Genomic DNA, 22011 nt, shown 5'->3' with positions numbered 1-22011 from the left:
TGAATCCAATCGAGAATCTGTGGAAAGAACTGAAAACTGCTGTTCACAAATGCTCTCCATCCAACCTCACTGAGCTCGAGCTGTTTTGCAAGGAGGAATGGGCAAAGATTTCAGTCTCTCGATGTGCAAAACTGATAGAGACATACCCCAAGCGACTTACAGCTGTAATCGCAGCAAAAGGTGGCGCTACAAAGTATTAACTTAAGGGGGCTGAATAATTTTGCACGCCCAATTTTTCAGTTTTTTATTTGTTAAAAAAGTTTGAAATATCCAATAAATTTCGTTCCACTTCATGATTGTGTCCCACTTGTTGTTGATTCTTCACAAAAAATTACAGTTTCATATCTTTATGTTTGAAGCCTGAAATGTGGCAAAAGGTCGCAAAGTTCAAGGGGGCCGAATACTTTCGCAAGGCACTGTACTGTGAATGCAATATGACTGCCTTACATTTCTGGCTATAGCTTGAGAACTGCCCATTGAATTGTAATGAAATTTTGAATACCCCTTACTGAGGGAGCAGTCAGTCTCCGTGCCTCAAGCCTGTCCTGGACTGGAGGGAGCCCCCTTTCTCTTAGGGGGGTGAGGAAGGGAGGGAGGGAGCAGTTCAGTCTCCATGCCTCAAGCCTGCCCTGGACTGGAGGGAGCACCCTTTCTCTTAGGGGGGTGAGGGAGGGAGGGAGGGAGCAGTTCAGTCTCTGTGCCTCAAGCCTGTCCTGGACTGGAGGGAGCCCCCTTTCTCTTAAAGGGGTGAGGGAGCAGTTCAGTCTCCATGCCTGAAGCCTGCCCTGGACTGGAGGGAGCCCCCTTTCTCTTAAAGGGGTGAGGGAGCAGTTCAGTCTCCGTGTCTCAAGCCTGCCCTGGACTGGAGGGAGCCCCCTTTCTCTTAAAGGGGTGAGGGAGCAGTTCAGTCTCCATGCCTCAAGCCTGCCCTGGACTGGAGGGAGCCCCCTTTCTCTTAAGGAGGGAGGGAGCAGTTCAGTCTCCATGCCTCAAGCCTGCCCTGGACTGGAGGGAGCACCCTTTCTCTTAGGGGGGTGAGGGAGGGAGGGAGGGAGCAGTTCAGTCTCCATGCCTCAAGCCTGCCCTGGACTGGAGGGAGCACCCTTTCTCTTAGGGGGGTGAGGAAGGGAGGGAGGGAGCAGTTCAGTCTCCATGCCTCAAGCCTGCCCTGTACTGGAGGGATCACCCTTTTGCGTCCAAAACGGTGCAACACACAGTCACAGTATTATGTCTGCGTTTCAATTGCATCTGAAAGAACAGTGTACATTTCGATGCGTGCAATTTCCCATTTCAATGTGTCAGTATTCGTTAGGCTCCGGTTTGCTACGGTATTCACTGCCTGAGACACACAACCTTGATTTCGCTAGAGTATTTGCTGAAAATTAAATTACAACAATGGCGGTTTCCCTGAAGCACACTCCCACACCCTGCTCAAAATGAGTTTCCAACACAGCCCGTGAAACCTGCTTCACCAGCCCAGCGACTTCAACAGAAAACCAGACAAAAACACAAGCCATGAAATAATAAGATGACACTCCCCCGCTCCCCCCGCATAGACTTCTCAGAAACGGAGCTGTCATGGTATTTACATAAAACATGTGACTTTCATATGACCGACCAAGCCCAACGAAAGGGGGGTACATTTTATCGACACCTCAAAAAAAAAAAGTCGCGTTTGTTTTTTAGGGGGCAACGGATGATTCTCCGTATGGGTGGCAACTCCGAGAACGCGCCGGTGTTCGTCTTGCGCGCACAGGCAGCTCCGGCGTCTCAACGCGCTCTACCCCGGGTTTCGGTGTCTCCCTCCCAGCTTGTGTTAATGGTCCAAGCCGCCGCCTCGCTTCTCAGAATTGGGTGCCCGGCTTCACGGAATTTCGTTTCCTTGAACGCCGCGGACGGAGCTGTTTCTAGGAACTGCTACCAGGTGACTAATTCTTGTGTATGTTAGCATCTACTGCAAAACGTCCTGCGTGTGCTGAAGTCTGCGAGCAGAGGCTCTTAAACAGCTAACGTTTTATGATATTTTACAGCTCTATTACTTGTCGTATTTATTTACAATTGTTGGTCCAGTTTTGCAAATAATGCGTGATATATTATATATAGAGACGTAGAAGTGGACTGTTTATCTGCTTGTTTAAAACTATTTAATTTATTTATGCAAAACCATGACACTTTAAATATGATGTCCTGTACGTGCTTTCTACTTGTGTTATTATTATTATTATTATTATTATTATTATTATTATTATTATTATTATTATTTGCATATAATGTACTATTACAAAAGGTGGGATTTGTAATGGATATTGATAAGGTAAGTTGGCATTTGAAAAAGTAACACTACTTTTGTCATATTATTGAAAAGGATCTCGTCTCACAGTACTTATTATTATTATTATTATTATTATTATTATTATTATTATTATTATTATTATTATTATTAGGCTATTCGTGTTTTTATTAGCGGTACTATTATTATCACTATGATCAACCAAATCTATATTAAATCAGTTTTGGTTGCTTCACAATGATTAATTAAAATGATTAACATTATTATTAATGTTGTTGAAGCTGACACCCTGGGATCCTTCAAGAAGCTGCTTGATGAGATTCTGGGATCAGTAAACTACTAACAACCAAACGAGCAAGATGGGCTGAATGGGGCCTCCTCTCGTTTGTAAACTTTCTTATGTTCTAAAAACGTTCAAATCCAAGATTTGTCTCAGCGGCGCGTTTGTTTCACGTTACATTTTATAATGCGCAGTTAGTCTGTCTGTACCCACAGAATACGTTAAGAAAAATACAGAAGTAGGTTATTTTTTTATTTGTTTTTTTTAGAGGAAATAAATGAATACTATCAGTATCTGCATATCGATCGATCTGTGTACCTTTCCGTATGAATTCAGGCCTGTCACGTGTTTAACTTCTCAGTATGGATTTGGGGGGGGGGGGAGAGGGGGGGGGGGGTCTTCCTCATTTGTCTCTTCCTCTTCTCTTTCTAACAATGCTTTCTCCCTCCCTCTCTCTTACTTGTTTTCTACTTCTCTACCTCTGCTCTGTCTCTTTTTCTACCCCTCTCTTTCTCTCTTCCTCCCTCCCTCCCCCTGTCTGTGATGCGTTGAGGCTGGTTTGGGAAAGCGCCTGTCCTGATCTGCATCGGCTCCTGGAAATGCTTTTCTGGGTCTGTGCCATGAAGGCCAGTTCCACACAGCGTTATCAAAGACTGGCTTTTGCATAGAGCTGATAAATATACACAGCAGCCCAGTGTCTGTTCATTAGCCATTGAGCAAAGTTCCACCTGCTGCTTCCTTCCTTTCTTTCTTTCTTTCCTTCTTTCTCTTTCTTTCTGCCTCCCTCCCAGTCCCTCCTCAGCTCCACTAGAGCCACACTGCTTCCCTCCCTCCCAGTCCCTCCTCAGCTCCACTAGAGCCACACTGCTTCCCTCCCTCCCAGTCCCTCCTCAGCTCCACTAGAGCCACACTGCTTCCCTCCCTCCCAGTCCCTCCTCAGCTCTAACCACTAGAGCCACACTGCTTCCCTCCCTCCCAGTCCCTCCTCAGCTCCACTAGAGCCACACTGCTTCCCTCTCTCCCAGTCCCTCCTCAGCTCCACTAGAGCCACACTGCTTCCCTCCCTCCCAGTCCCTCCTCAGCTCCACTAGAGCCACACTGCTTCCCTCCCTCCCAGTCCCTCCTCAGCTCTAACCACTAGAGCCACACTGCTTCCCTCCCTCCCAGTCCCTCCTCAGCTCCACTAGAGCCACACTGCTTCCCTCTCTCCCAGTCCCTCCTCAGCTCCACTAGAGCCACACTGCTTCCCTCCCTCCTAGTCCCTCCTCAGCTCCACTAGAGCCACACTGCTTCCCTCCCTCCCAGTCCCTCCTCAGCTCCACTAGTGCCACACTGCTTCCCTCCCTCCCAGTCCCTCCTCAGCTCCACTAGAGCCACACTGCTTCCCTCCCTCCCAGTCCCTCCTCAGCTCCACTAGAGCCACACTGCTTCCCTCCCTCTCAGTCCCTCCTCAGCTCCACTAGAGCCACACTGCTTCCCTCCCTCCCAGTCCCTCCTCAACTCCACTAGAGCCACACTGCTTCCCTCCCTCCCAGTCCCTCCTCAGCTCCACTAGAGCCACACTGCTTCCCTCCCTCCCAGTCCCTCCTCAGCTCCACTAGAGCCACACTGCTTCCCTCCCTCCCAGTCCCTCCTCAGCTCCACTAGAGCCACACTGCTTCCCTCCCAGTCCCTCCTCAGCTCCACTAGAGCCACACTGCCTCCCTCCCTCCCAGTCCCTCCTCAGCTCTAAGCACTTTTCTGTGTGTTCTTCATCTGCTTTCTGAACCCTCTCTTCCCTCCCTGTGTGACGTCTAGACCTGACTCCATGACACACAAATAAAAGCCGAACAGAAACCCCTCTTCCTTCCTGATGGCTTCCCGGAGTTGCTGCTCCATCAGAAAGCCTGGGAATCTAAAAGGGAGTTGGCAGGGCTGCTTCAAAACAACGCTTCGCTGTGCAGACACAGGCTTCCTGTGCGTCCACGCAGTGACCACACTGTCCGTCTTCCACTTTAGAAACCCACACTAGTCCTGCTGCACCCAGTCCTGGGGATCACAGCCATTGAGGTGTATCACTGACCAGGTACCAGAGCAATCAGGCCTCTGGTCAATCTGAAGTGACCGCATCACAGCACGAATACGTCTCACAGTCTTGTATTGAACTGGGGTCTAGACTTCCGGTTCGGAAAATGATCTGGAGCCAGGATTTTAAATAAAGCGTTCCTCCCCTCTAGCTGCATGAGCAGCTCCTATTGGTAGCCCTGCAGACTGAGAAATGTGACCCATTAATTCAGATTTACCAGGGGCCTGATTGTTCAAACTCCTGGGACCTGAACCAGGGCAGTTCTGAACCCCAGGACTGGGTGCAGCAGCAGCAGCAGGGCTAGTGTGAGTTTGTAACCCTGCTCAAACTCCTGGCTCCTGATCATTTCAATATTAATAATAATAACAGACTTCACTGAGGGGAGTTCTGAACCCCAGGACTGGGTGCAGCAGCAGCAGCAGCAGCAGCAGCAGGGCTAGTGTGAGTTTGTAACCCTGCTCAAACTCCTGGCTCCTGATCATTTCAATATTAATAATAATAACAGACCTCATTGAGGGGAGCTCTGAACCCCAGGACTGGGTGCAGCAGCAGCAGGGCTAGAGTTTCTAACCCTGCAATAGTGCACAGTGTTTTTTTTTTGTAGTTATCGGTTTTAATGATTCAGTAAATGATTATTGATGACGACGACACATTGATTATTTCCAATTGTGTTCTATAACCACGTGTCCCCATTATAGATCATTTGGGAAGGGTGTAGCATACTTTGGTCCCATTCTACCAATGGGACCCCATTTGGACCTGCTCTATACTTGTGCTACCTTCTTAGTATTGTACAGAACCATAGCCGCTGTAGTGACACTGTCAGTCTGCATTGCCATTGAAGATCATTTAGGAAGGGTATAGTTTAGCACACTGTGGTCCCATTCTACCAATGGCAGCCTCATCCCATTGTAGCTGCCCTATACTTGTGCTACCATTGCCCCTCATTATAATACAGAACCATTATTGCATTGCCATTGAAGATCATTGAGAGTATAGTTAGCACACTGTGGTCCCATTCTACCAATGGCATCCCATTGTATCAGCCCTATACTTGTGCTACCATCGCCCCTCTGTATAATACAGAACCCTTGCAGTGCCGCTGTCTGTCTGCATTGCTGTGGAAGATCCTCAGTGTGATACAGTGCCAATACATTCTACCAATGGCAGCCTCTTCCCATCACAGTTGTCTTGCCTGTTGTTGCAGACCAGTGACCTTGGTTGGAGGGGATTCCTGCTGTCCTGCTGTCAGCCCAGGTGTTCAGACACTTGGCTTGCGTTCTGTTTTCAAATCCCTGATTTTTCTTGGCCGTGTTTATTTCCTGGCGCGAGCGCAGCGCCGGGATATTTTTTTCGAAAGAAAAACAACGAGCGCTTTCCTGCCATTACTAAAAATACGAGCCGTTTCCCCTGGCGTTCCTGGCTGCTTCCTGTCCCTGCGGGGGCCCGAAACAGGAAGCCAGCGGGTCCGGAACCGGCTCGCTTTTCCCGTGCGACGTTATAAAGGGTCCCTCCCTGGCCGGGGAGAGGGGAGAAGGCAGAGAGACGGACGGTCGAGGCAGGCACTCGATCCCACAGTCCGTAGGATTAATACTCCAAAGCGCTGGTTCGCTCCGTCCTGGAAAAAAACTAGACAAAAAAAAATTATAAAGTTGTCATCCCTGCAGGTCAGGGTAAGTGAGTTTATTACTTATTTGTTTATTTTAAAATATCAGACATTTTGGAATACAACTAATCCCTGGTCAAATCTATTGTGATTGAGAAAACTGAATCTATTTAGCCTGGAAAAAAGAAACTCTAATCTTGATTGAAGTTGTTAAAATCTTAAAAGGAGTTGACAGACTTAACCTGAACCAGAGGACGCAGCTGGAAAGTGGAGACAGACTCAGGACAGAGGGAAGGAGACGCTTCCTCACACAGAGAGCTGGTGAGGGAGTGGAATGGGTTACCTAGCCGTGTTGCTGATGCAGAATCACTGGGATCCTTTAAGACCCTACTTGACAAAGTTCTGAGATCAATCAGCTGCTCGGAACCGGACCAAAGCTGACGGGCCGAACCGCCTCCTCTCATTCGTAAATGTTCTAAATAATTCAACTCTTTAAGTCCTGTAGTGCAGCGCTTCCCAGCCCTGGTCCAGGGGACCCCCTGGGTCTGCTGGCTTTCATTCCAGCTACGCTCTCAATTACTGAACCTAGACCCTTAATTGAACTGATCATTTGCTTAATTAAACCTTTTTAATTGTTTTCAGCTCTTAAACAGCTGCAGATTTCAAACTAGCCGTAACATTTTAGAAGTAACTTGAACTCTGCAACTAATTTAAATAATAATTATATATATAGATAAAGTTTTTGCTCCCAACATTCCGCTGTGTTTAACACGCCTGTGTCGAGGGAAAGCGTGTTTGAAAACAAACGCTGGAGGAACTTCTAGGCTTTTGACGCCATGGCAACCACATTCCCTTATTTCTATTGAAATGTATTCATGCGTTTACTACATAGTTAATGATTTTTCAATCTGCTATGCCATTCTATTTAAACCCGCAGGCATCGTGGTATTGAGTCTATAAATCCATTGAGATTTCTTTATTCTTCTGTGTCGTACGTTCTCTCATTGAATTTCTTCTTAAACAAACTGGAGCTCGTTCATGTTCTGTTGAACTCTTGGTTCATTTCTTATCTTTGACAGGTGATTCTGTATTATTTTATGTAACGCTGCACCAGTCTGTCCTACATATTTTCTTTGGTTACGTTTTTGTACCACAAGCAAGGTTGCTGGTTTTGCGTGGCGGGTTTCTGAAAACTCAGTATTTATTTTCTCTGTTTGCGATTTCACTTTTATCTTTTCCAAATCTATATTATTATTATTATTATTATTTATTTCTTAGCAGACGCCCTTATCCAGGGCGACTTACAATTGTTACAAGATATCACATTATTTTACCCATTACATTTACCCATTTATACAGTTGGGTTTTTACTGGAGCAATCTAGGTAAAGTACCTTGCTCAAGGGTACAGCAGCAGTGTCCCCCACTTGGGATTGAACCCACAACCCTCCAGTCAAGAGTCCAGAGCCCTAACCACTACTCCACACTAAATATATATTTTGAAGTCTCCCGGACTGTGTCTCACTGTGTTTTGGTTGCTCTGAAGGTACGGATTGCGATCTGGTCTCCTCTCACGGATGTGTCGGTAGTCCCGCCCACTCCAGCGCTGTCATCACAGGAAGGAACCGCAACTCGAGGTGAGAGAGCGACTTCCTGTCTGAGAGCCGAGCTGCCATTCATTGCCTCCCACCCTTTCATAGCCTGAGAAACACCTGATATTAGACCTGAACTGTATAAAATACATGCTGTTCCCATAGTCTACCAGACCTCTCTGTGCTTTACAATGCTTCCCTATGCTTTACCAGACCTCTCTGTGCTTTACAATGCTTCCCTATGCTTTACCACACCTCTCTGTGCTTTACAATGCTTCCCTATGCTTTACCAGACCTCTCTGTGCTTTACAATGCTTCCCTATGCTTTACCAGACCTCTCTGTGCTTTACAATGCTTCCCTATGCTTTACCAGACCTCTCTGTGCTTTACAATGCTTCCCTATGCTTTACCAGACCTCTCTGTGCTTTACAATCCTTCCCTATGCTTTACCATACCTCTCTGTGCTTTACAATGCTTCCCTATGCTTTACCACACCTCTCTGTGCTTTACAATGCTTCCCTATGCTTTACCACACCTCTCTGTGCTTTACAATGCTTCCCTATGCTTTACCAGACCTCTCTGTGCTTTACAATGCTTCCCTATGCTTTACCACACCTCTCTGTGCTTTACAATGCTTCCCTATGCTTTACCACACCTCTCTGTGCTTTACAATGCTTCCCTATGCTTTACCACACCTCTCTGTGCTTTACAATGCTTCCCTATGCTTTACCACACCTCTCTGTGCTTTACAATGCTTCCCTATGCTTTACCACACCTCTCTGTGCTTTACAATGCTTCCCTATGCTTTACCACACCTCTCTGTGCTTTACAATGCTTCCCTATGCTTTACCAGACCTCTCTGTGCTTTACAATGCTTCCCTATGCTTTACCACACCTCTCTGTGCTTTACAATGCTCCCCTATGCTTTACCGTACCTGGGGGCAGAAATATAATTTATTTGAATGTATTTATTTGTACAGAAGGTTTACCCATTGAGACTGAGGCTTCACTTACAAAGCAATTACAAATACAATTACAAATACAATTACATAACACATGTGATCTGTGTGTTAATGTGGACTGAAGGAAAGACAATGGCAAAAGGCTCTAAGCAATGCAGATACGATCTTTACAGCCAGACAAGGAGAGATTGTCAAATTTCTTTCTTTCTTTCAATTTCACTTCAGTGACAATTTGACAGCCTTGCCTCTCTCAATGTCCTCCATGAAGAGAAAGACTTCTAGTTGAAACGTTTCTCAGTGAATTTTATGATTTTATGGTTTGTTTGTTTTTTTATATTATTTAATACACCACCATTGAGTATTTTTATATTTTCCGTTTCATTTTCAGTTTAAAATATGTTTTTATTGCTTTCCTGTGCATCTTTTTGTCTTTATAAATTCTGTTGTAGGAACAAATACGACCATGCATTTGAAACGATACAGAGGAATAGTTGTAGCTACTAACCATCTCTCTCTCTCCCTCTCTCCCTCTCCCTCTCCCTCTCTTTCTCCCTCTCCCTCCCTCTCTCTTTCTCGCCCTCTCCCTCTCCCCCCTCTCCCTCTCCCCCCTCTCCCTCTCCCCCCTCTCTCCCCCCCTCTCTCTCTCCCTCTCTCTCTCTCTCTCCCTCTCTCGCTCTCTCTCTCTCTCTCTCTCTCTCTCTCTCAGATTCGTCATGGGCTCGTCTCGCACTGCAGTGGCGGAGGGATACGTGAAGGAGTTCTCTGTCAGCGTGGGCGTCGTGCCGGCGGAGGGATACGTGAAGGAGTTCACCCGGCACTCGAGCGCCGTGCTTCGGAACCTGAACGAGCTGCGACTCCGCGAGATCCTGACCGACGCCACGCTGCTGGTGCGCGGAGCGAGACTGCGGGCCCACCGAGCCGTGCTCATCGCCTGCAGGTACAGAGCCAGCCCAGAATCACTGTACCAGCCAGCCCAGAATCACTGTACCAGCCAGGCCAGAATCACTGTACCAGCCAGGCCAGAATCACTGTACCAGCCAGGCCAGAATCACTGTACCAGCCAGCCCAGCCCCTCACTGTACCAGCCAGCCAGGCCAGAATCACTGTACCAGCCAGCCCAGAATCACTGTACCAGCCAGCCCAGAATCACACTGTACCAGCCAGCCCAGAATCACACTGTACCAGCCAGCCCAGAATCACACTGTACCAGCCAGCCCAGAATCACACTGTACCAGCCAGCCCAGAATCACTGTAGCAGCCAGCCAGCCCAGAATCACTGTACCAGCCAGCCCAGAATCACTGTACCAGCCAGCCCAGAATCACTGTACCAGCCAGCCAGCCCAGCCCCTCACTGTAGCAGCCAGCCCAGAATCACTGTACCAGCCAGCCCAGCCCCTCAATGTACCAGCCAGCCCAGCCCCTCAATGTACCAGCCAGCCCAGCCCCTCAATGTACCAGCCAGCCCAGAATCACACTGTACCAGCCAGCCCAGAATCACACTGTACCAGCCAGCCCAGAATCACTGTAGCAGCCAGCCAGCCCAGAATCACTGTAGCAGCCAGCCCAGAATCACTGTACCAGCCAGCCCAGAATCACACTGTACCAGCCAGCCCAGAATCACTGTACCAGCCAGCCAGCCCAGAATCACTGTAGCAGCCAACCCAGAATCACTGTAGCAGCCAGCCCAGAATCACTGTAGCAGCCAGCCCAGAATCACTGTACCAGCCCAGCCAGAATCACTGTACCAGCCAGCCCAGAATCACTGTACCAGCCCAGCCAGAATCACTGTACCAGCCAGCCCAGCCCCTCAATGTACCAGCCAGCCCAGCCCCTCAATGTACCAGCCAGCCCAGCCCCTCAATGTACCAGCCAGCCCAGAATCACACTGTACCAGCCAGCCCAGAATCACACTGTACCAGCCAGCCCAGAATCACTGTAGCAGCCAGCCAGCCCAGAATCACTGTAGCAGCCAGCCCAGAATCACTGTACCAGCCAGCCCAGAATCACACTGTACCAGCCAGCCCAGAATCACTGTACCAGCCAGCCAGCCCAGAATCACTGTAGCAGCCAACCCAGAATCACTGTAGCAGCCAGCCCAGAATCACTGTAGCAGCCAGCCCAGAATCACTGTACCAGCCCAGCCAGAATCACTGTACCAGCCAGCCCAGAATCACTGTACCAGCCCAGCCAGAATCACTGTACCAGCCCAGCCAGAATCACTGTACCAGCCAGCCCAGAATCTCTGTAATCTCTCTCTCTCTCTCTGTCTCCCCCTAGTGGCTTCTTCTACTCCCTGTTCTCTCGCTGTGGCCCCGGGGCCCTGAGCGTCCTCTCCCTGCCGGAGTCTCTGGACCCCGAGGGGGTGTCCCTGCTCCTGGACTTCATGTACTCGTCCCGCCTGCCGCTGTCCCCGCACAGCGTGGGGGGGGTGCTCGCTGCCGCCACCTACCTGCAGATGGAGCACGTCGCAGACACCTGCCGCGCCTTCATCCGCTGCAGGTACACGACCCCTCTGACCTCCTGACCGTCCCCCAATCAGAGCCTGTATCTTACCTAGCCCGTATTACATAGGCCTGTGGCAGCAACTACAGCTACGGCCAAAAAAGTTTCGCATCGCCCGAGTATGGAATGAACCAATCGTGCTAAAGTCGAATGAAACCTGCTGAAATAATGTGAACATATTGAATTGCACACCGCTAATGCACCGAGTAATATGTTGAGAAAGACGAGCGCGAGTACTTGGATTATGTATTGATGTATAATGACAATAAGAACCGCTCGGAATCATTGCAGACATCTTGGGGGAATACATCCAGATAGCAGCTGATGTTTAGATTTTTATTTTCCGCAGTGGGGAGCGAACCACCTTTCACCCCAGACCAGGCCTAGATTTCCCCTCTGCTGGGGTCTCTCTGCCGCCCCCTGCAGTCCTGCTGAGCGCCAGAGCTGTGCCTGTCAACGCACTCCGCTCTCCGGTAACGCGCACGTCGGCCTCCACACCACACGGGGGCGCTGTCCAGGACTCCCACAGACCACAGGGAGAAACTACCAGGTGAGAAGCGCTCAGAGGGAAATGACAGGTCAAACTGATGGACTGGAGCCTTCATCGGTGTTACTGAAACTAGAAGAGACTCAGTCAAGCAGACCAGCGTTTGGGTTCTAGTGCCTTCATCAGGGTTATTGAAACTAAACTGAGTCAAGCAGACCAGCGTTTGGGCTCCAGTGCCTTCATCAGTGTTATTGAAACTAAACTGAGTCAAGCAGACCAGCGTTTGGGCTCTAGTGCCTTCATCAGGGTTACTGAAACTAGAAGAGACCGAGTCAAGCAGACCAGCGTTTGGGCTCTAGTGCCTTCATCAGTGTTATTGAAACTAAACTGAGTCAAGCAGACCAGCGTTTGGGCTCTAGTGCCTCGCTGTGTTAACTTCATCATTGTTAATAATCTGTCCATCGCCTCTGTTGTGACTGACTCCTCCTCCTCTCCTCCCTCCAGCTTCGGATGCTGTGGCCTGGGGCTAGATTTAGAGGCTGACCCACCGAGAGCCGCCCGGGATGGGGTGAAGATGGAGGTGGATGAGAAGGGCCAGGGGGAGCTTTCGATGGCGAGGCAGCCCGCTCTGTCCCCCCTCCCCACCCCAGACAGCCCCTCCCGCTCCAGCTGTCACCCCAACTCCCCCTCGGAGGCCAGCGGCTGCGGGAACCAGCCCCCCGACAACCCCACAAGCACTGTGAGTCCAACAGCCTTCTGTAACTGTAGACAGACAATGACCATGACTTATAGAATGAACTAATCCTGCTTTATGAAGTCGAATGAAACCTGCTGAATAATGTTACGTTAACATATAGTCCAGTCACAGTGAGCAGGGTTAGCTGTATAGTCCAGTCACAGTGAGCAGGGTTAGCTGTATAGTCCAGTCACAGTGAGCAGGGTTAGCTGTATAGTCCAGTCACAGTGAGCAGGGTTAGCTGTATAATCCAGTCACAGTGAGCAGGGTTAGCTGTATAGTCCAGCAGTATTAACGTATTAAACCCTCCTTGCTTCCCCTTGGATAGACTGTCACTGAATCCAGTCCGAATCGAGACCCTAAAGCTTGCAACTGGAAGAAATACAAATACATTGTCCTGAACCCGCTATGCAGAAGAGCTTCCATCAAAGGAGAGGAAGGGGAGGGGCGGGAGGCGGGGCCGGAACCGTGCAACCACACCCCCACTGACATGGACAGGAGGGGCTCTCCTGCCAGCCCCGCCCAGGAGGCGGAGCATGAGGCAGAGAGGAGCCAATCGAACAGGTTAGTGGACCGGCCGGCAACCACTAGAGCCACACTGATTCCCTCCCTCCCTCCCAGTCCCTCCTCAGCTCCACTAGAGCCACACTGCTTCCCTCCCTCCCAGTCCCTCCTCAGCTCCACTAGAGCCACACTGCTTCCCTCCCTCCCAGTCCCTCCTCAGCTCCACTAGAGCCACACTGCTTCCCTCCCTCCCAGTCCCTCCTCAGCTCCACTAGAGCCACACTGCTTCCCTCCCTCCCAGTCCCTCCTCAGCTCCACTAGAGCCACACTGCTTCCCTCCCTCCCAGTCCCTCCTCAGCTCCACTAGAGCCACACTGCTTCCCTCCCTCCCAGTCTCTCCTCAGCTCTAACCACTAGAGCCACACTGCTTCCCTCCCTCCCAGTCCCTCCTCAGCTCTAACCACTAGATCCACACTGCTTCCCTCCCTCCCAGTCCCTCCTCAGCTCCACTAGAGCCACACTGCTTCCCTCCCTCCCAGTCCCTCCTCAGCTCCACTAGAGTCACACTGCTGCCCTCCCTCCCAGTCTCTCCTCAGCTCTAACCACTAGAGCCACACTGCTTCCCTCCCTCCCAGTCCCTCCTCAGCTGTAACCTCTCTCTCTCTCTCTCTCTCTCTCTCTCTCTCTCTCTCTCAGGTGCTCTCAGTGTCAGGTCTGTCAGCAGAGTTTTCAGCAGGTCTCTGAACTCTGTCATCACATCCTGGTCACGCACCCCGGAGAAGACCTCCCACAATTCCCCTCTCCCGCTCCAGGTAACCAACATCCTTCTGACATCACTTCCTTCAGTTCAGTGCCTCGATTTAAATAGCCTGTCATGCTATCCCTTATAAAGGGTTAAAAGTAGAAACAAGCACAGTGAAAGCATTGTAAAGAACAGAGAGGTCTGGTAAAGCATAGGGAAGCATTGTAAAGAACAGAGAGGTCTGGTAAAGCATAGGGAAGCATTGTAAAGCACAGAGAGGTCTGGTAAAGCATAGGGAAGCATTGTAAAGCACAGAGAGGTCTGGTAAAGCATAGGGAAGCATTGTAAAGCACAGAGAGGTCTGGTAAAGCATAGGGAAGCATTGTAAAGCACAGAGAGGTCTGGTAAAGCATAGGGAAGCATTGTAAAGCACAGAGAGGTCTGGTAAAGCATAGGGAAGCATTGTAAAGCACAGAGAGGTCTGGTAAAGCATAGGGAAGCATTGTAAAGCACAGAGAGGTCTGGTAAAGCATAGGGGAGCATTGTAAAGCACAGAGAGGTATGGTAAAGCATAGGGAAGCATTGTAAAGCACAGAGAGGTGTGGTAAAGCATAGGGAAGCATTGTAAAGCACAGAGAGGTGTGGTAAAGCATAGGGAAGCATTGTAAAGCACAGAGAGGTATGGTAAAGCATAGGGAAGCATTGTAAAGCACAGAGAGGTGTGGTAAAGCATAGGGAAGCATTGTAAAGCACAGAGAGGTCTGGTAAAGCATAGGGAAGCATTGTAAAGCACAGAGAGGTCTGGTAAAGCACAGGGAAGCATTGTAAAGCACAGAGAGGTCTGGTAAAGCATAGGGAAGCATTGTAAAGCACAGAGAGGTCTGGTAAAGCATAGGGAAGCATTGTAAAGCACAGAGAGGTCTGGTAAAGCATAGGGAAGCATTGTAAAGCACAGAGAGGTCTGGTAAAGCATAGGGAAGCATTGTAAAGCACAGAGAGGTGTGGTAAAGCATAGGGAAGCATTGTAAAGCACAGAGAGGTATGGTAAAGCATAGGGAAGCATTGTAAAGCACAGAGAGGTGTGGTAAAGCATAGGGAAGCATTGTAAAGCACAGAGAGGTCTGGTAAAGCATAGGGAAGCATTGTAAAGCACAGAGAGGTCTGGTAAAGCACAGGGAAGCATTGTAAAGCACAGAGAGGTCTGGTAAAGCATAGGGAAGCATTGTAAAGCACAGAGAGGTCTGGTAAAGCATAGGGAAGCATTGTAAAGCACAGAGAGGTCTGGTAAAGCATAGGGAAGCATTGTAAAGCACAGAGAGGTCTGGTAAAGCATAGGGAAGCATTGTAAAGCACAGAGAGGTCTGGTAAAGCATAGGGAAGCATTGTAAAGCACAGAGGTAATTAATCTTTCTCTCATGCCCCGCCCAGTGGGAGGAGCCTATACCTGCTCACTGTGTCAGCGCCACCTCACCAAGGAGGAAGTCCAGCAGCGCCTCTTCCTGCGTTGCCGTGGCGACGGAGACTGCGACGACAATCCCAACCAAACCTTCAAGTGTGACAGCTGCTGCTCAGAGTTCCGTTACCGAGGCAACCTGACCGGCAACAAGACCGCCCACAGAGGTAATTACAAATCATAAATCAGCCAATCACAGTGAAGCATTTGCCCGAATTCCACAAGTTTTTTTTTTTTTTTTTTTTTTTTTTCGGCCTACACACATTATTCAGGACTAAACCATTTCACACCCGGGAGAGGGGGTAATAAAAGTGATGTTTTACAAAAAAATAAAATAAAAATTCATTTTAAAGCTGTTCCTGAGCTCAATCTTCATTTGCGTGGTTTATAATGCGTTAACATAATAATTTTAAAATGCGTTAACGTGCCTCTTATTGCATCAGAGACCTCATTTCACTCTGCTTCGCTCTCTCACCCCCCCCCCCCTCTCTCAGGTGAGAAGCCCTATCGCTGCAGCGTGTGCGGGGCGCAGTTCAACCGTCCCGCCAACCTCAAGACTCACTCCCGAATCCACTCCGGTGAAAAACCCTACCCCTGTGAGACCTGCGGGGCACGCTTCGTACAGGTAGGGGGCGCCAGAGCACTGCTGGGAAGGGGCTGGGACTCACTGGTGACACAGTACTGTGTTCTGTTTCCCTGGAGTCCTCGCTGTGTCTAACCGCTCTCTCTCTCTCTCAGGTGGCTCACCTGCGCGCGCACGTTCTCATCCACACTGGAGAGAAACCGTACCCGTGTGAGACGTGTGGCACCCGGTTCCGACACCTGCAGACCCTCAAGAGCCACGTGCGCATCCACACTGGAGAGAAGCCTTACCACGTGAGTGCCACAGACGCCAACACGACCACACGAGCACCGAGACTCAGAGCAACGCTGCTACTGTCTTCAGTTACAAGTCCAGTTACACTAATGCTGCAGTGCTTGCAATTCTAACTCCAATTACATAAGGACCTTTCATTTGATTGCGTTACGTGTTCCCACGTGTTTACGTCAGGTGTGTGTATTGTTTAAATTTTTTTTTACATTTTGACCACTTTTAATAAAACTTTTAAATTTCATTCCCTGCCTCAAGATGGCTTCCCATGTACCCGCTCAGGACTACATTTCCCATCATCCTCCTGCTCACTTATGTAACTGAGATGGATTTACCAGCGAGCAGGAGGATGATGGGAAATGTAGTTCTGAGAGGTCCATGCGGGTACATGGGAAGCCGTCTTGAGGCAGGGAATGCAATTTAAACGCTTAAAAATGTAAAAAAAAAAGCCAGTTGTAGCAACACATGGGAACACGTAACACAATAAATTAAAAGATGTCCTCATGTACCCTTTAAAATGTACACACATTAACAGGTGTGCCCTGTTTATTATAAATAACCAGGCAGCGATCACCGGTCACTGCTGATATAGCATCATTACAATTACAAACACAATTCACAGTTCCTGTTTTGGCTGACCCCAGCTCTCTTTCCTCTCCTGATCCGCAGTGTGAGAAGTGCGACCTTCACTTCAGACACAAGAGTCAGCTGAGACTGCACCTGAGGCAGAAGCATGGAGCCATCACCAACACCAAGATCCGATACAAGGTGCTGTCGGACCCCTATAGAGCTCCCATCAGCTCCTGCTAGACCCCCTCCGCTGCACCCACGCACCCAATCAGGCTGGCTCCACAACATGGAGACGCCGAAAATATGTTTCTGCTAAAGCTGACCCAAAGACTGGTCCCACGTTAGCTAAAAAGCTGTAGGACAGCACAGGTGTACAGCTGTGGACAAAGGTTTTGCCCTAAAAGGATTGAGACATAATTAAAAAACTATATGAGCATACAATTACCCATTTATACAGTTGGGTTTTTACTGGAGCAATCTAGGTAAAGTACCTTGCTCAAGGGTACAGCAGCAGTGTCCCCCACCTGGGATTGAACCCACGACCCTCCGGTCAAGAGTCCAGAGCCCTAACCACTACTCCAAACTTGCTGAATAATGTTACGTTAACTTATTAAATTACACACCACTTTGTAGTTTTCCACATAGAGAAAAACTGACAACAATTGAAAAATGTGACACTGAAATCTAACAGGATATACTACTGTACTGCTATTATGGCTTCCGGTAGACTTTTTTGCAAGATCATTTTGTAGTTTCTTTGATTACATGATTATTATGTTCATGTAGCTGTTGTTTTTTGAAATCTCAATCCTAAAATTCCAGGCGATCCATTACAATTACCCATTTATACAGTTGGGTTTTTTACTGGAGCAATCTAGGTAAAGTACCTTGCTCAAGGGTACAGCAGCAGTGTCCCCCACCTGGGATTGAACCCACGACCCTCCGGTCAAGAGTCCACAGCCCGAACTACTACTCCACACTGATATTGCAAAAAAGTCTACCGGAAGCCATAATAGTAGTACAGTAGTATTTCGAAATGTCACCTTTTTCAATTACTAAACTAAGTGTATGGAAAACTACAAAGCGTTGTGCGATTCAATATGTTAACGTAACATTATTCAGCAGGTTTCATTCGACTTTATGAAGCAAAATGTGCTCATTCTATAGCGGGGTGCAAAACTTTTGGCCAGGGCTGTGTAAGAGTTTTAATAGTTTATTCCAGTATAAGACTTTGTCACTGAACTTCTGTTTCTAAATTTCGCACGGTTGACTGTTCGATAGCTCTGGAGGAATCCAAAGTGAATGCTGAAGAAAAGCCAAAGAATGCATTACGAATGCAAAACACAACCAACAGGATTCATATTTTTGAATTTGCTGAAAAAAAAAAAAAAATCGAGTTAGCTGGGATGTTTGAGTCTCTCTGGGAGAGATTATTTAGTTACGCTGATATGAAATGGATATTTTTAGTACAGGTATTTTTAACAGCTGGGTTTCGGATAGTAGGATGAGTTGAGATATTTTAGCAAGGGTTTTTTACAGAGAGAGTGGGGGAGGAGTCAACGGGGCATGACATCACACTCCGCAGGCGGAGTCAACCCCATACCCCGCCCTTAACCCCGCCCCCCCACACTGGAACAGCCCAATGGGCTGAATGTAAATAGCGCTCTCTCAAAACACACCAGCCACGGCATAGAGTCTCGCTATCCCTCGAACGAGGCTAGCCAAATAACCTGGTGTCGGTCCCCCTCGAATATTTGTTCCCACCAGCGAACTTCTGTTCATCCTTCATGCATGTTTGTTAAGTTCTATTGCTGTGTAAATTCTGCAGGTGTAATGCTGGTGAATGGGAGCTGTGTTTGCAGGCTGTTCTCATGTATTATTATAGGTGAGACTGGACCTGCCAGAGGGGACTGGATGGGGCAGGGTTAGGGGTAGGGGTAGGGAAAGGTCTTAAATGAAGGTTTTAGTTGAAAGTACACAGATATAGACTTGTACGCAAAGGTGACTTTGTTACAAAAAATAAAGGGGGTACAAATATTCAGAAGGGGAACCAACATTCCTGAATATTCGTTCCTGGGGGAACAAATGTTCTGTGACACCGGACAGGTATTATCACTTACTTGTATTGCATTGATTACAATGAAGCTTCATTGTAGTATACTGTCTATTAGACTGAACACAGTAATTAACAACACGCTGTAAACGGTATATATATATATATGTAATGGTTTAATGTTGATATCATGTTTTATCAATCGTGAAACCGAATGACAGGGAGCTGTGAATAACTCTTTGCCTCCTCTTTAAATATTATAAGATGCTGTTTATGCTTTGAGAGCAGTTAACTGCAGGATCTATACAACAGAATATTGAAAAAAAAAAAATATTAAATTAAATAATTGTCTTTTTGCTGGCCAAAGATATCTGCTAAGAAAAACCAAAACGCGTGTCTGTAAAATGTTTCTGTTTTCTGTTACAACTGGATTATCCTGGGCTAGTTACTCAAAGATATTTACTTCAAATTGCCACTAGCGATGTCCGACCTGTTCTACGCTTCCATTGGCTGCATAGGTCCCAAGTGTGCAGTTTTGAAAGAAACACATGTTATCATGGATTTGAATTTTAAAACCTGTCTGGTACTGCACTTAGTTTACAGAAAGTTTTCGTTCCTTATTCTCAGGATATCTGTTACACTTCTTCGGTCACCTCAGCAGTGTTTTCTGGGGCATGTTACTGGCTGAAAGCCTGTCCGTCAAAAGGGGAAGCAGCTGGTTCACGACAGGAAGTGCAACACTATCTGAAAGCAGGGCTTGCAAACAGAGATTTCTTTCACCAAGCACCAGATGGGTATGCAACAGCTGTATAGCAGGTCAAATGTTTGCTATAATTGTGTTAGACACCCTCACTTTTCATATAGAGGTAAGTGTAGAATTGTACTGATATTTTCCTGGTGGCGATTCGGATTAAACCCCTTTGAGTATCTTGCTCATCGTCTTTCAGAAGTATTGCTGGTTCAAAACCGTTTTTGTGTATTTTGTAAGCAGTTTGTGTTGATTTGTTTTAGACCGCGTCTGGTTTTGGAACAAAGCGATTCCTTCTTTTACCAGTCGCCCTAGTTCCAAACTGGTACCTGCTGGTTCCCAGTTCCTCGGCGCTACTGGGGCTCGACGCTGTGCATGAGCGGTCTGTTTTGTAAACTAAATATCTTACTATCTCACTAAATATCTTACTATCCCTGAACAGATCTCCTCTTTAAATACATGCAAGCGATTTGAATTCAAAACCCCTCTCACGGGTGCAGTGGTTTCCATACACAGTAACAACTTACTCCCAATGCAGAATGGCTCTGCGGGGCATTCGTTCTTCATTTTACCCCAAAGCATGTTTCTGCATTGTTGACTAAATTCAGTGTGGTCTCGTTTTCCACAGCACGTTTTGATTGAAGTAATAAAAACCATCCCAGTAATACGATGTCATTTCCATGGTTACCTTCACTTCGATTGTATTGTAATGTCTGTGTTATCTGCAAAGCTGGCTTTGTTTTCTGTTACTGGCCCCTCTATCTGCTTGTTCAATAAAGCTCTGATACCTTCTCAACATTCATGGGAATAGTTTTTTTTCTATCACGCCATCTAGTGGACAAGTTTTGTATTACTGGCAATACACTGCTTCTATACACATTGGCATGTAACATTAGTCTCTATTGCTATATTACATTAGTCTATATGGCTATATTACACTAGTCTTTTGGGCTCTAGTGCCTTCATCAGTGTTATTGAAACTAGAAGAGACCGAGTCAAGCAGACCAGCATTTGGGCTCCAGTGCCTTCATCAGTGTTATTGAAACTAAACTGAGTCAAGCAGACCAGCGTTTGGGCTCCAGTGCCTTCATCAGTGTTATTGAAACTAAACTGAGTCAAGCAGACCAGCGTTTGGGCTCTAGTGCCTTCATCAGTGTTATTGAAACTAGAAGAGACCGAGTCAAGCAGACCAGCATTTGGGCTCTAGTGCCTTCATCAGTGTTATTGAAACTAGAAGAGACCGAGTCAAGCAGACCAGCATTTGGGCTCTAGTGCCTTCATCAGTGTTATTGAAACTAAACTGAGTCAAGCAGACCAGCGTTTGGGCTCTAGTGCCTTCATCAGTGTTATTGAAACTAGAAGAGACCGAGTCAAGCAGACCAGCATTTGGGCTCTAGTGCCTTCATCAGTGTTATTGAAACTAAACTGAGTCAAGCAGACCAGCGTTTGGGCTCTAGTGCCTTCATCAGTGTTATTGAAACTAGAAGAGACCGAGTCAAGCAGACCAGCATTTGGGCTCTAGTGCCTTCATCAGTGTTATTGAAACTAGAAGAGACCGAGTCAAGCAGACCAGCGTTTGGGCTCTAGTGCCTTCATCAGTGTTATTGAAACTAGAAGAGACCGAGTCAAGCAGACCAGCATTTGGGCTCTAGTGCCTTCATCAGTGTTATTGAAACTAAACTGAGTCAAGCAGACCAGCGTTTGGGCTCTAGTGCCTTCATCAGTGTTCTTGAAACTAAACTGAGTCAAGCAGACCAGCGTTTGGGCTCTAGTGCCTTCATCAGTGTTATTGAAACTAGAAGAGACTGAGTCAAGCAGACCAGCGTTTGGGCTCTAGTGCTTTCATCAGTGTTATTGAAACTAAACTGAGTCAAGCAGACCAGCGTTTGGGCTCTAGTGCCTTCATCAGTGTTATTGAAACTAGAAGAGACCGAGTCAAGCAGACCAGCATTTGGGCTCCAGTGCCTTCATCAGTGTTATTGAAACTAAACTGAGTCAAGCAGACCAGCGTTTGGGCTCCAGTGCCTTCATCAGTGTTATTGAAACTAAACTGAGTCAAGCAGACCAGCGTTTGGGCTCTAGTGCCTTCATCAGTGTTATTGAAACTAGAAGAGACCGAGTCAAGCAGACCAGCATTTGGGCTCTAGTGCCTTCATCAGTGTTATTGAAACTAGAAGAGACCGAGTCAAGCAGACCAGCATTTGGGCTCTAGTGCCTTCATCAGTGTTATTGAAACTAAACTGAGTCAAGCAGACCAGCGTTTGGGCTCTAGTGCCTTCATCAGTGTTATTGAAACTAGAAGAGACCGAGTCAAGCAGACCAGCATTTGGGCTCTAGTGCCTTCATCAGTGTTATTGAAACTAAACTGAGTCAAGCAGACCAGCGTTTGGGCTCTAGTGCCTTCATCAGTGTTATTGAAACTAGAAGAGACCGAGTCAAGCAGACCAGCATTTGGGCTCTAGTGCCTTCATCAGTGTTATTGAAACTAGAAGAGACCGAGTCAAGCAGACCAGCGTTTGGGCTCTAGTGCCTTCATCAGTGTTATTGAAAC

The 22011-nt window shown here is 47.7% G+C and overlaps 1 protein-coding gene across 5 annotated transcripts; it reads left to right on the top strand.

The window, feature by feature from the left end:
- The first annotated feature begins 1718 nt into the window (after nucleotides 1–1718).
- Nucleotides 1719–20256, top strand: LOC117962635 (B-cell lymphoma 6 protein-like). 5 transcript variants are annotated; one of them, XM_034915532.2, is made up of 12 exons: nucleotides 1719–1924; nucleotides 7787–7877; nucleotides 9501–9731; nucleotides 11072–11293; nucleotides 11646–11846; nucleotides 12288–12522; nucleotides 12848–13083; nucleotides 13720–13835; nucleotides 15194–15385; nucleotides 15713–15843; nucleotides 15957–16094; nucleotides 16759–20256. In XM_034915532.2, exons 3-12 carry the CDS (start codon nucleotides 9508–9510, stop codon nucleotides 16897–16899), a joined length of 1836 nt encoding a protein of 611 aa, XP_034771423.2. In that variant the 5' UTR covers nucleotides 1719–1924; nucleotides 7787–7877; nucleotides 9501–9507; the 3' UTR covers nucleotides 16900–20256. The 5 variants fall into 5 exon arrangements, with proteins under 5 accessions (XP_034771423.2, XP_034771424.2, XP_058871288.1 ...); XM_034915533.2 differs by lacking the exon at nucleotides 1719–1924 and adding an exon at nucleotides 1960–2314; XM_059015305.1 differs by lacking the exon at nucleotides 1719–1924 and adding an exon at nucleotides 5615–6302.
- The last annotated feature ends 1755 nt before the right edge of the window (nucleotides 20257–22011 follow it).

This window comes from Acipenser ruthenus, chromosome 50 (assembly GCF_902713425.1).
Source record: "Acipenser ruthenus chromosome 50, fAciRut3.2 maternal haplotype, whole genome shotgun sequence".
Classification (NCBI taxonomy): domain Eukaryota; kingdom Metazoa; phylum Chordata; class Actinopteri; order Acipenseriformes; family Acipenseridae; genus Acipenser; species Acipenser ruthenus.
Note: the sequence above shows the minus strand (reverse complement) of the source record. Positions and strands in the feature narration are given on the sequence as shown.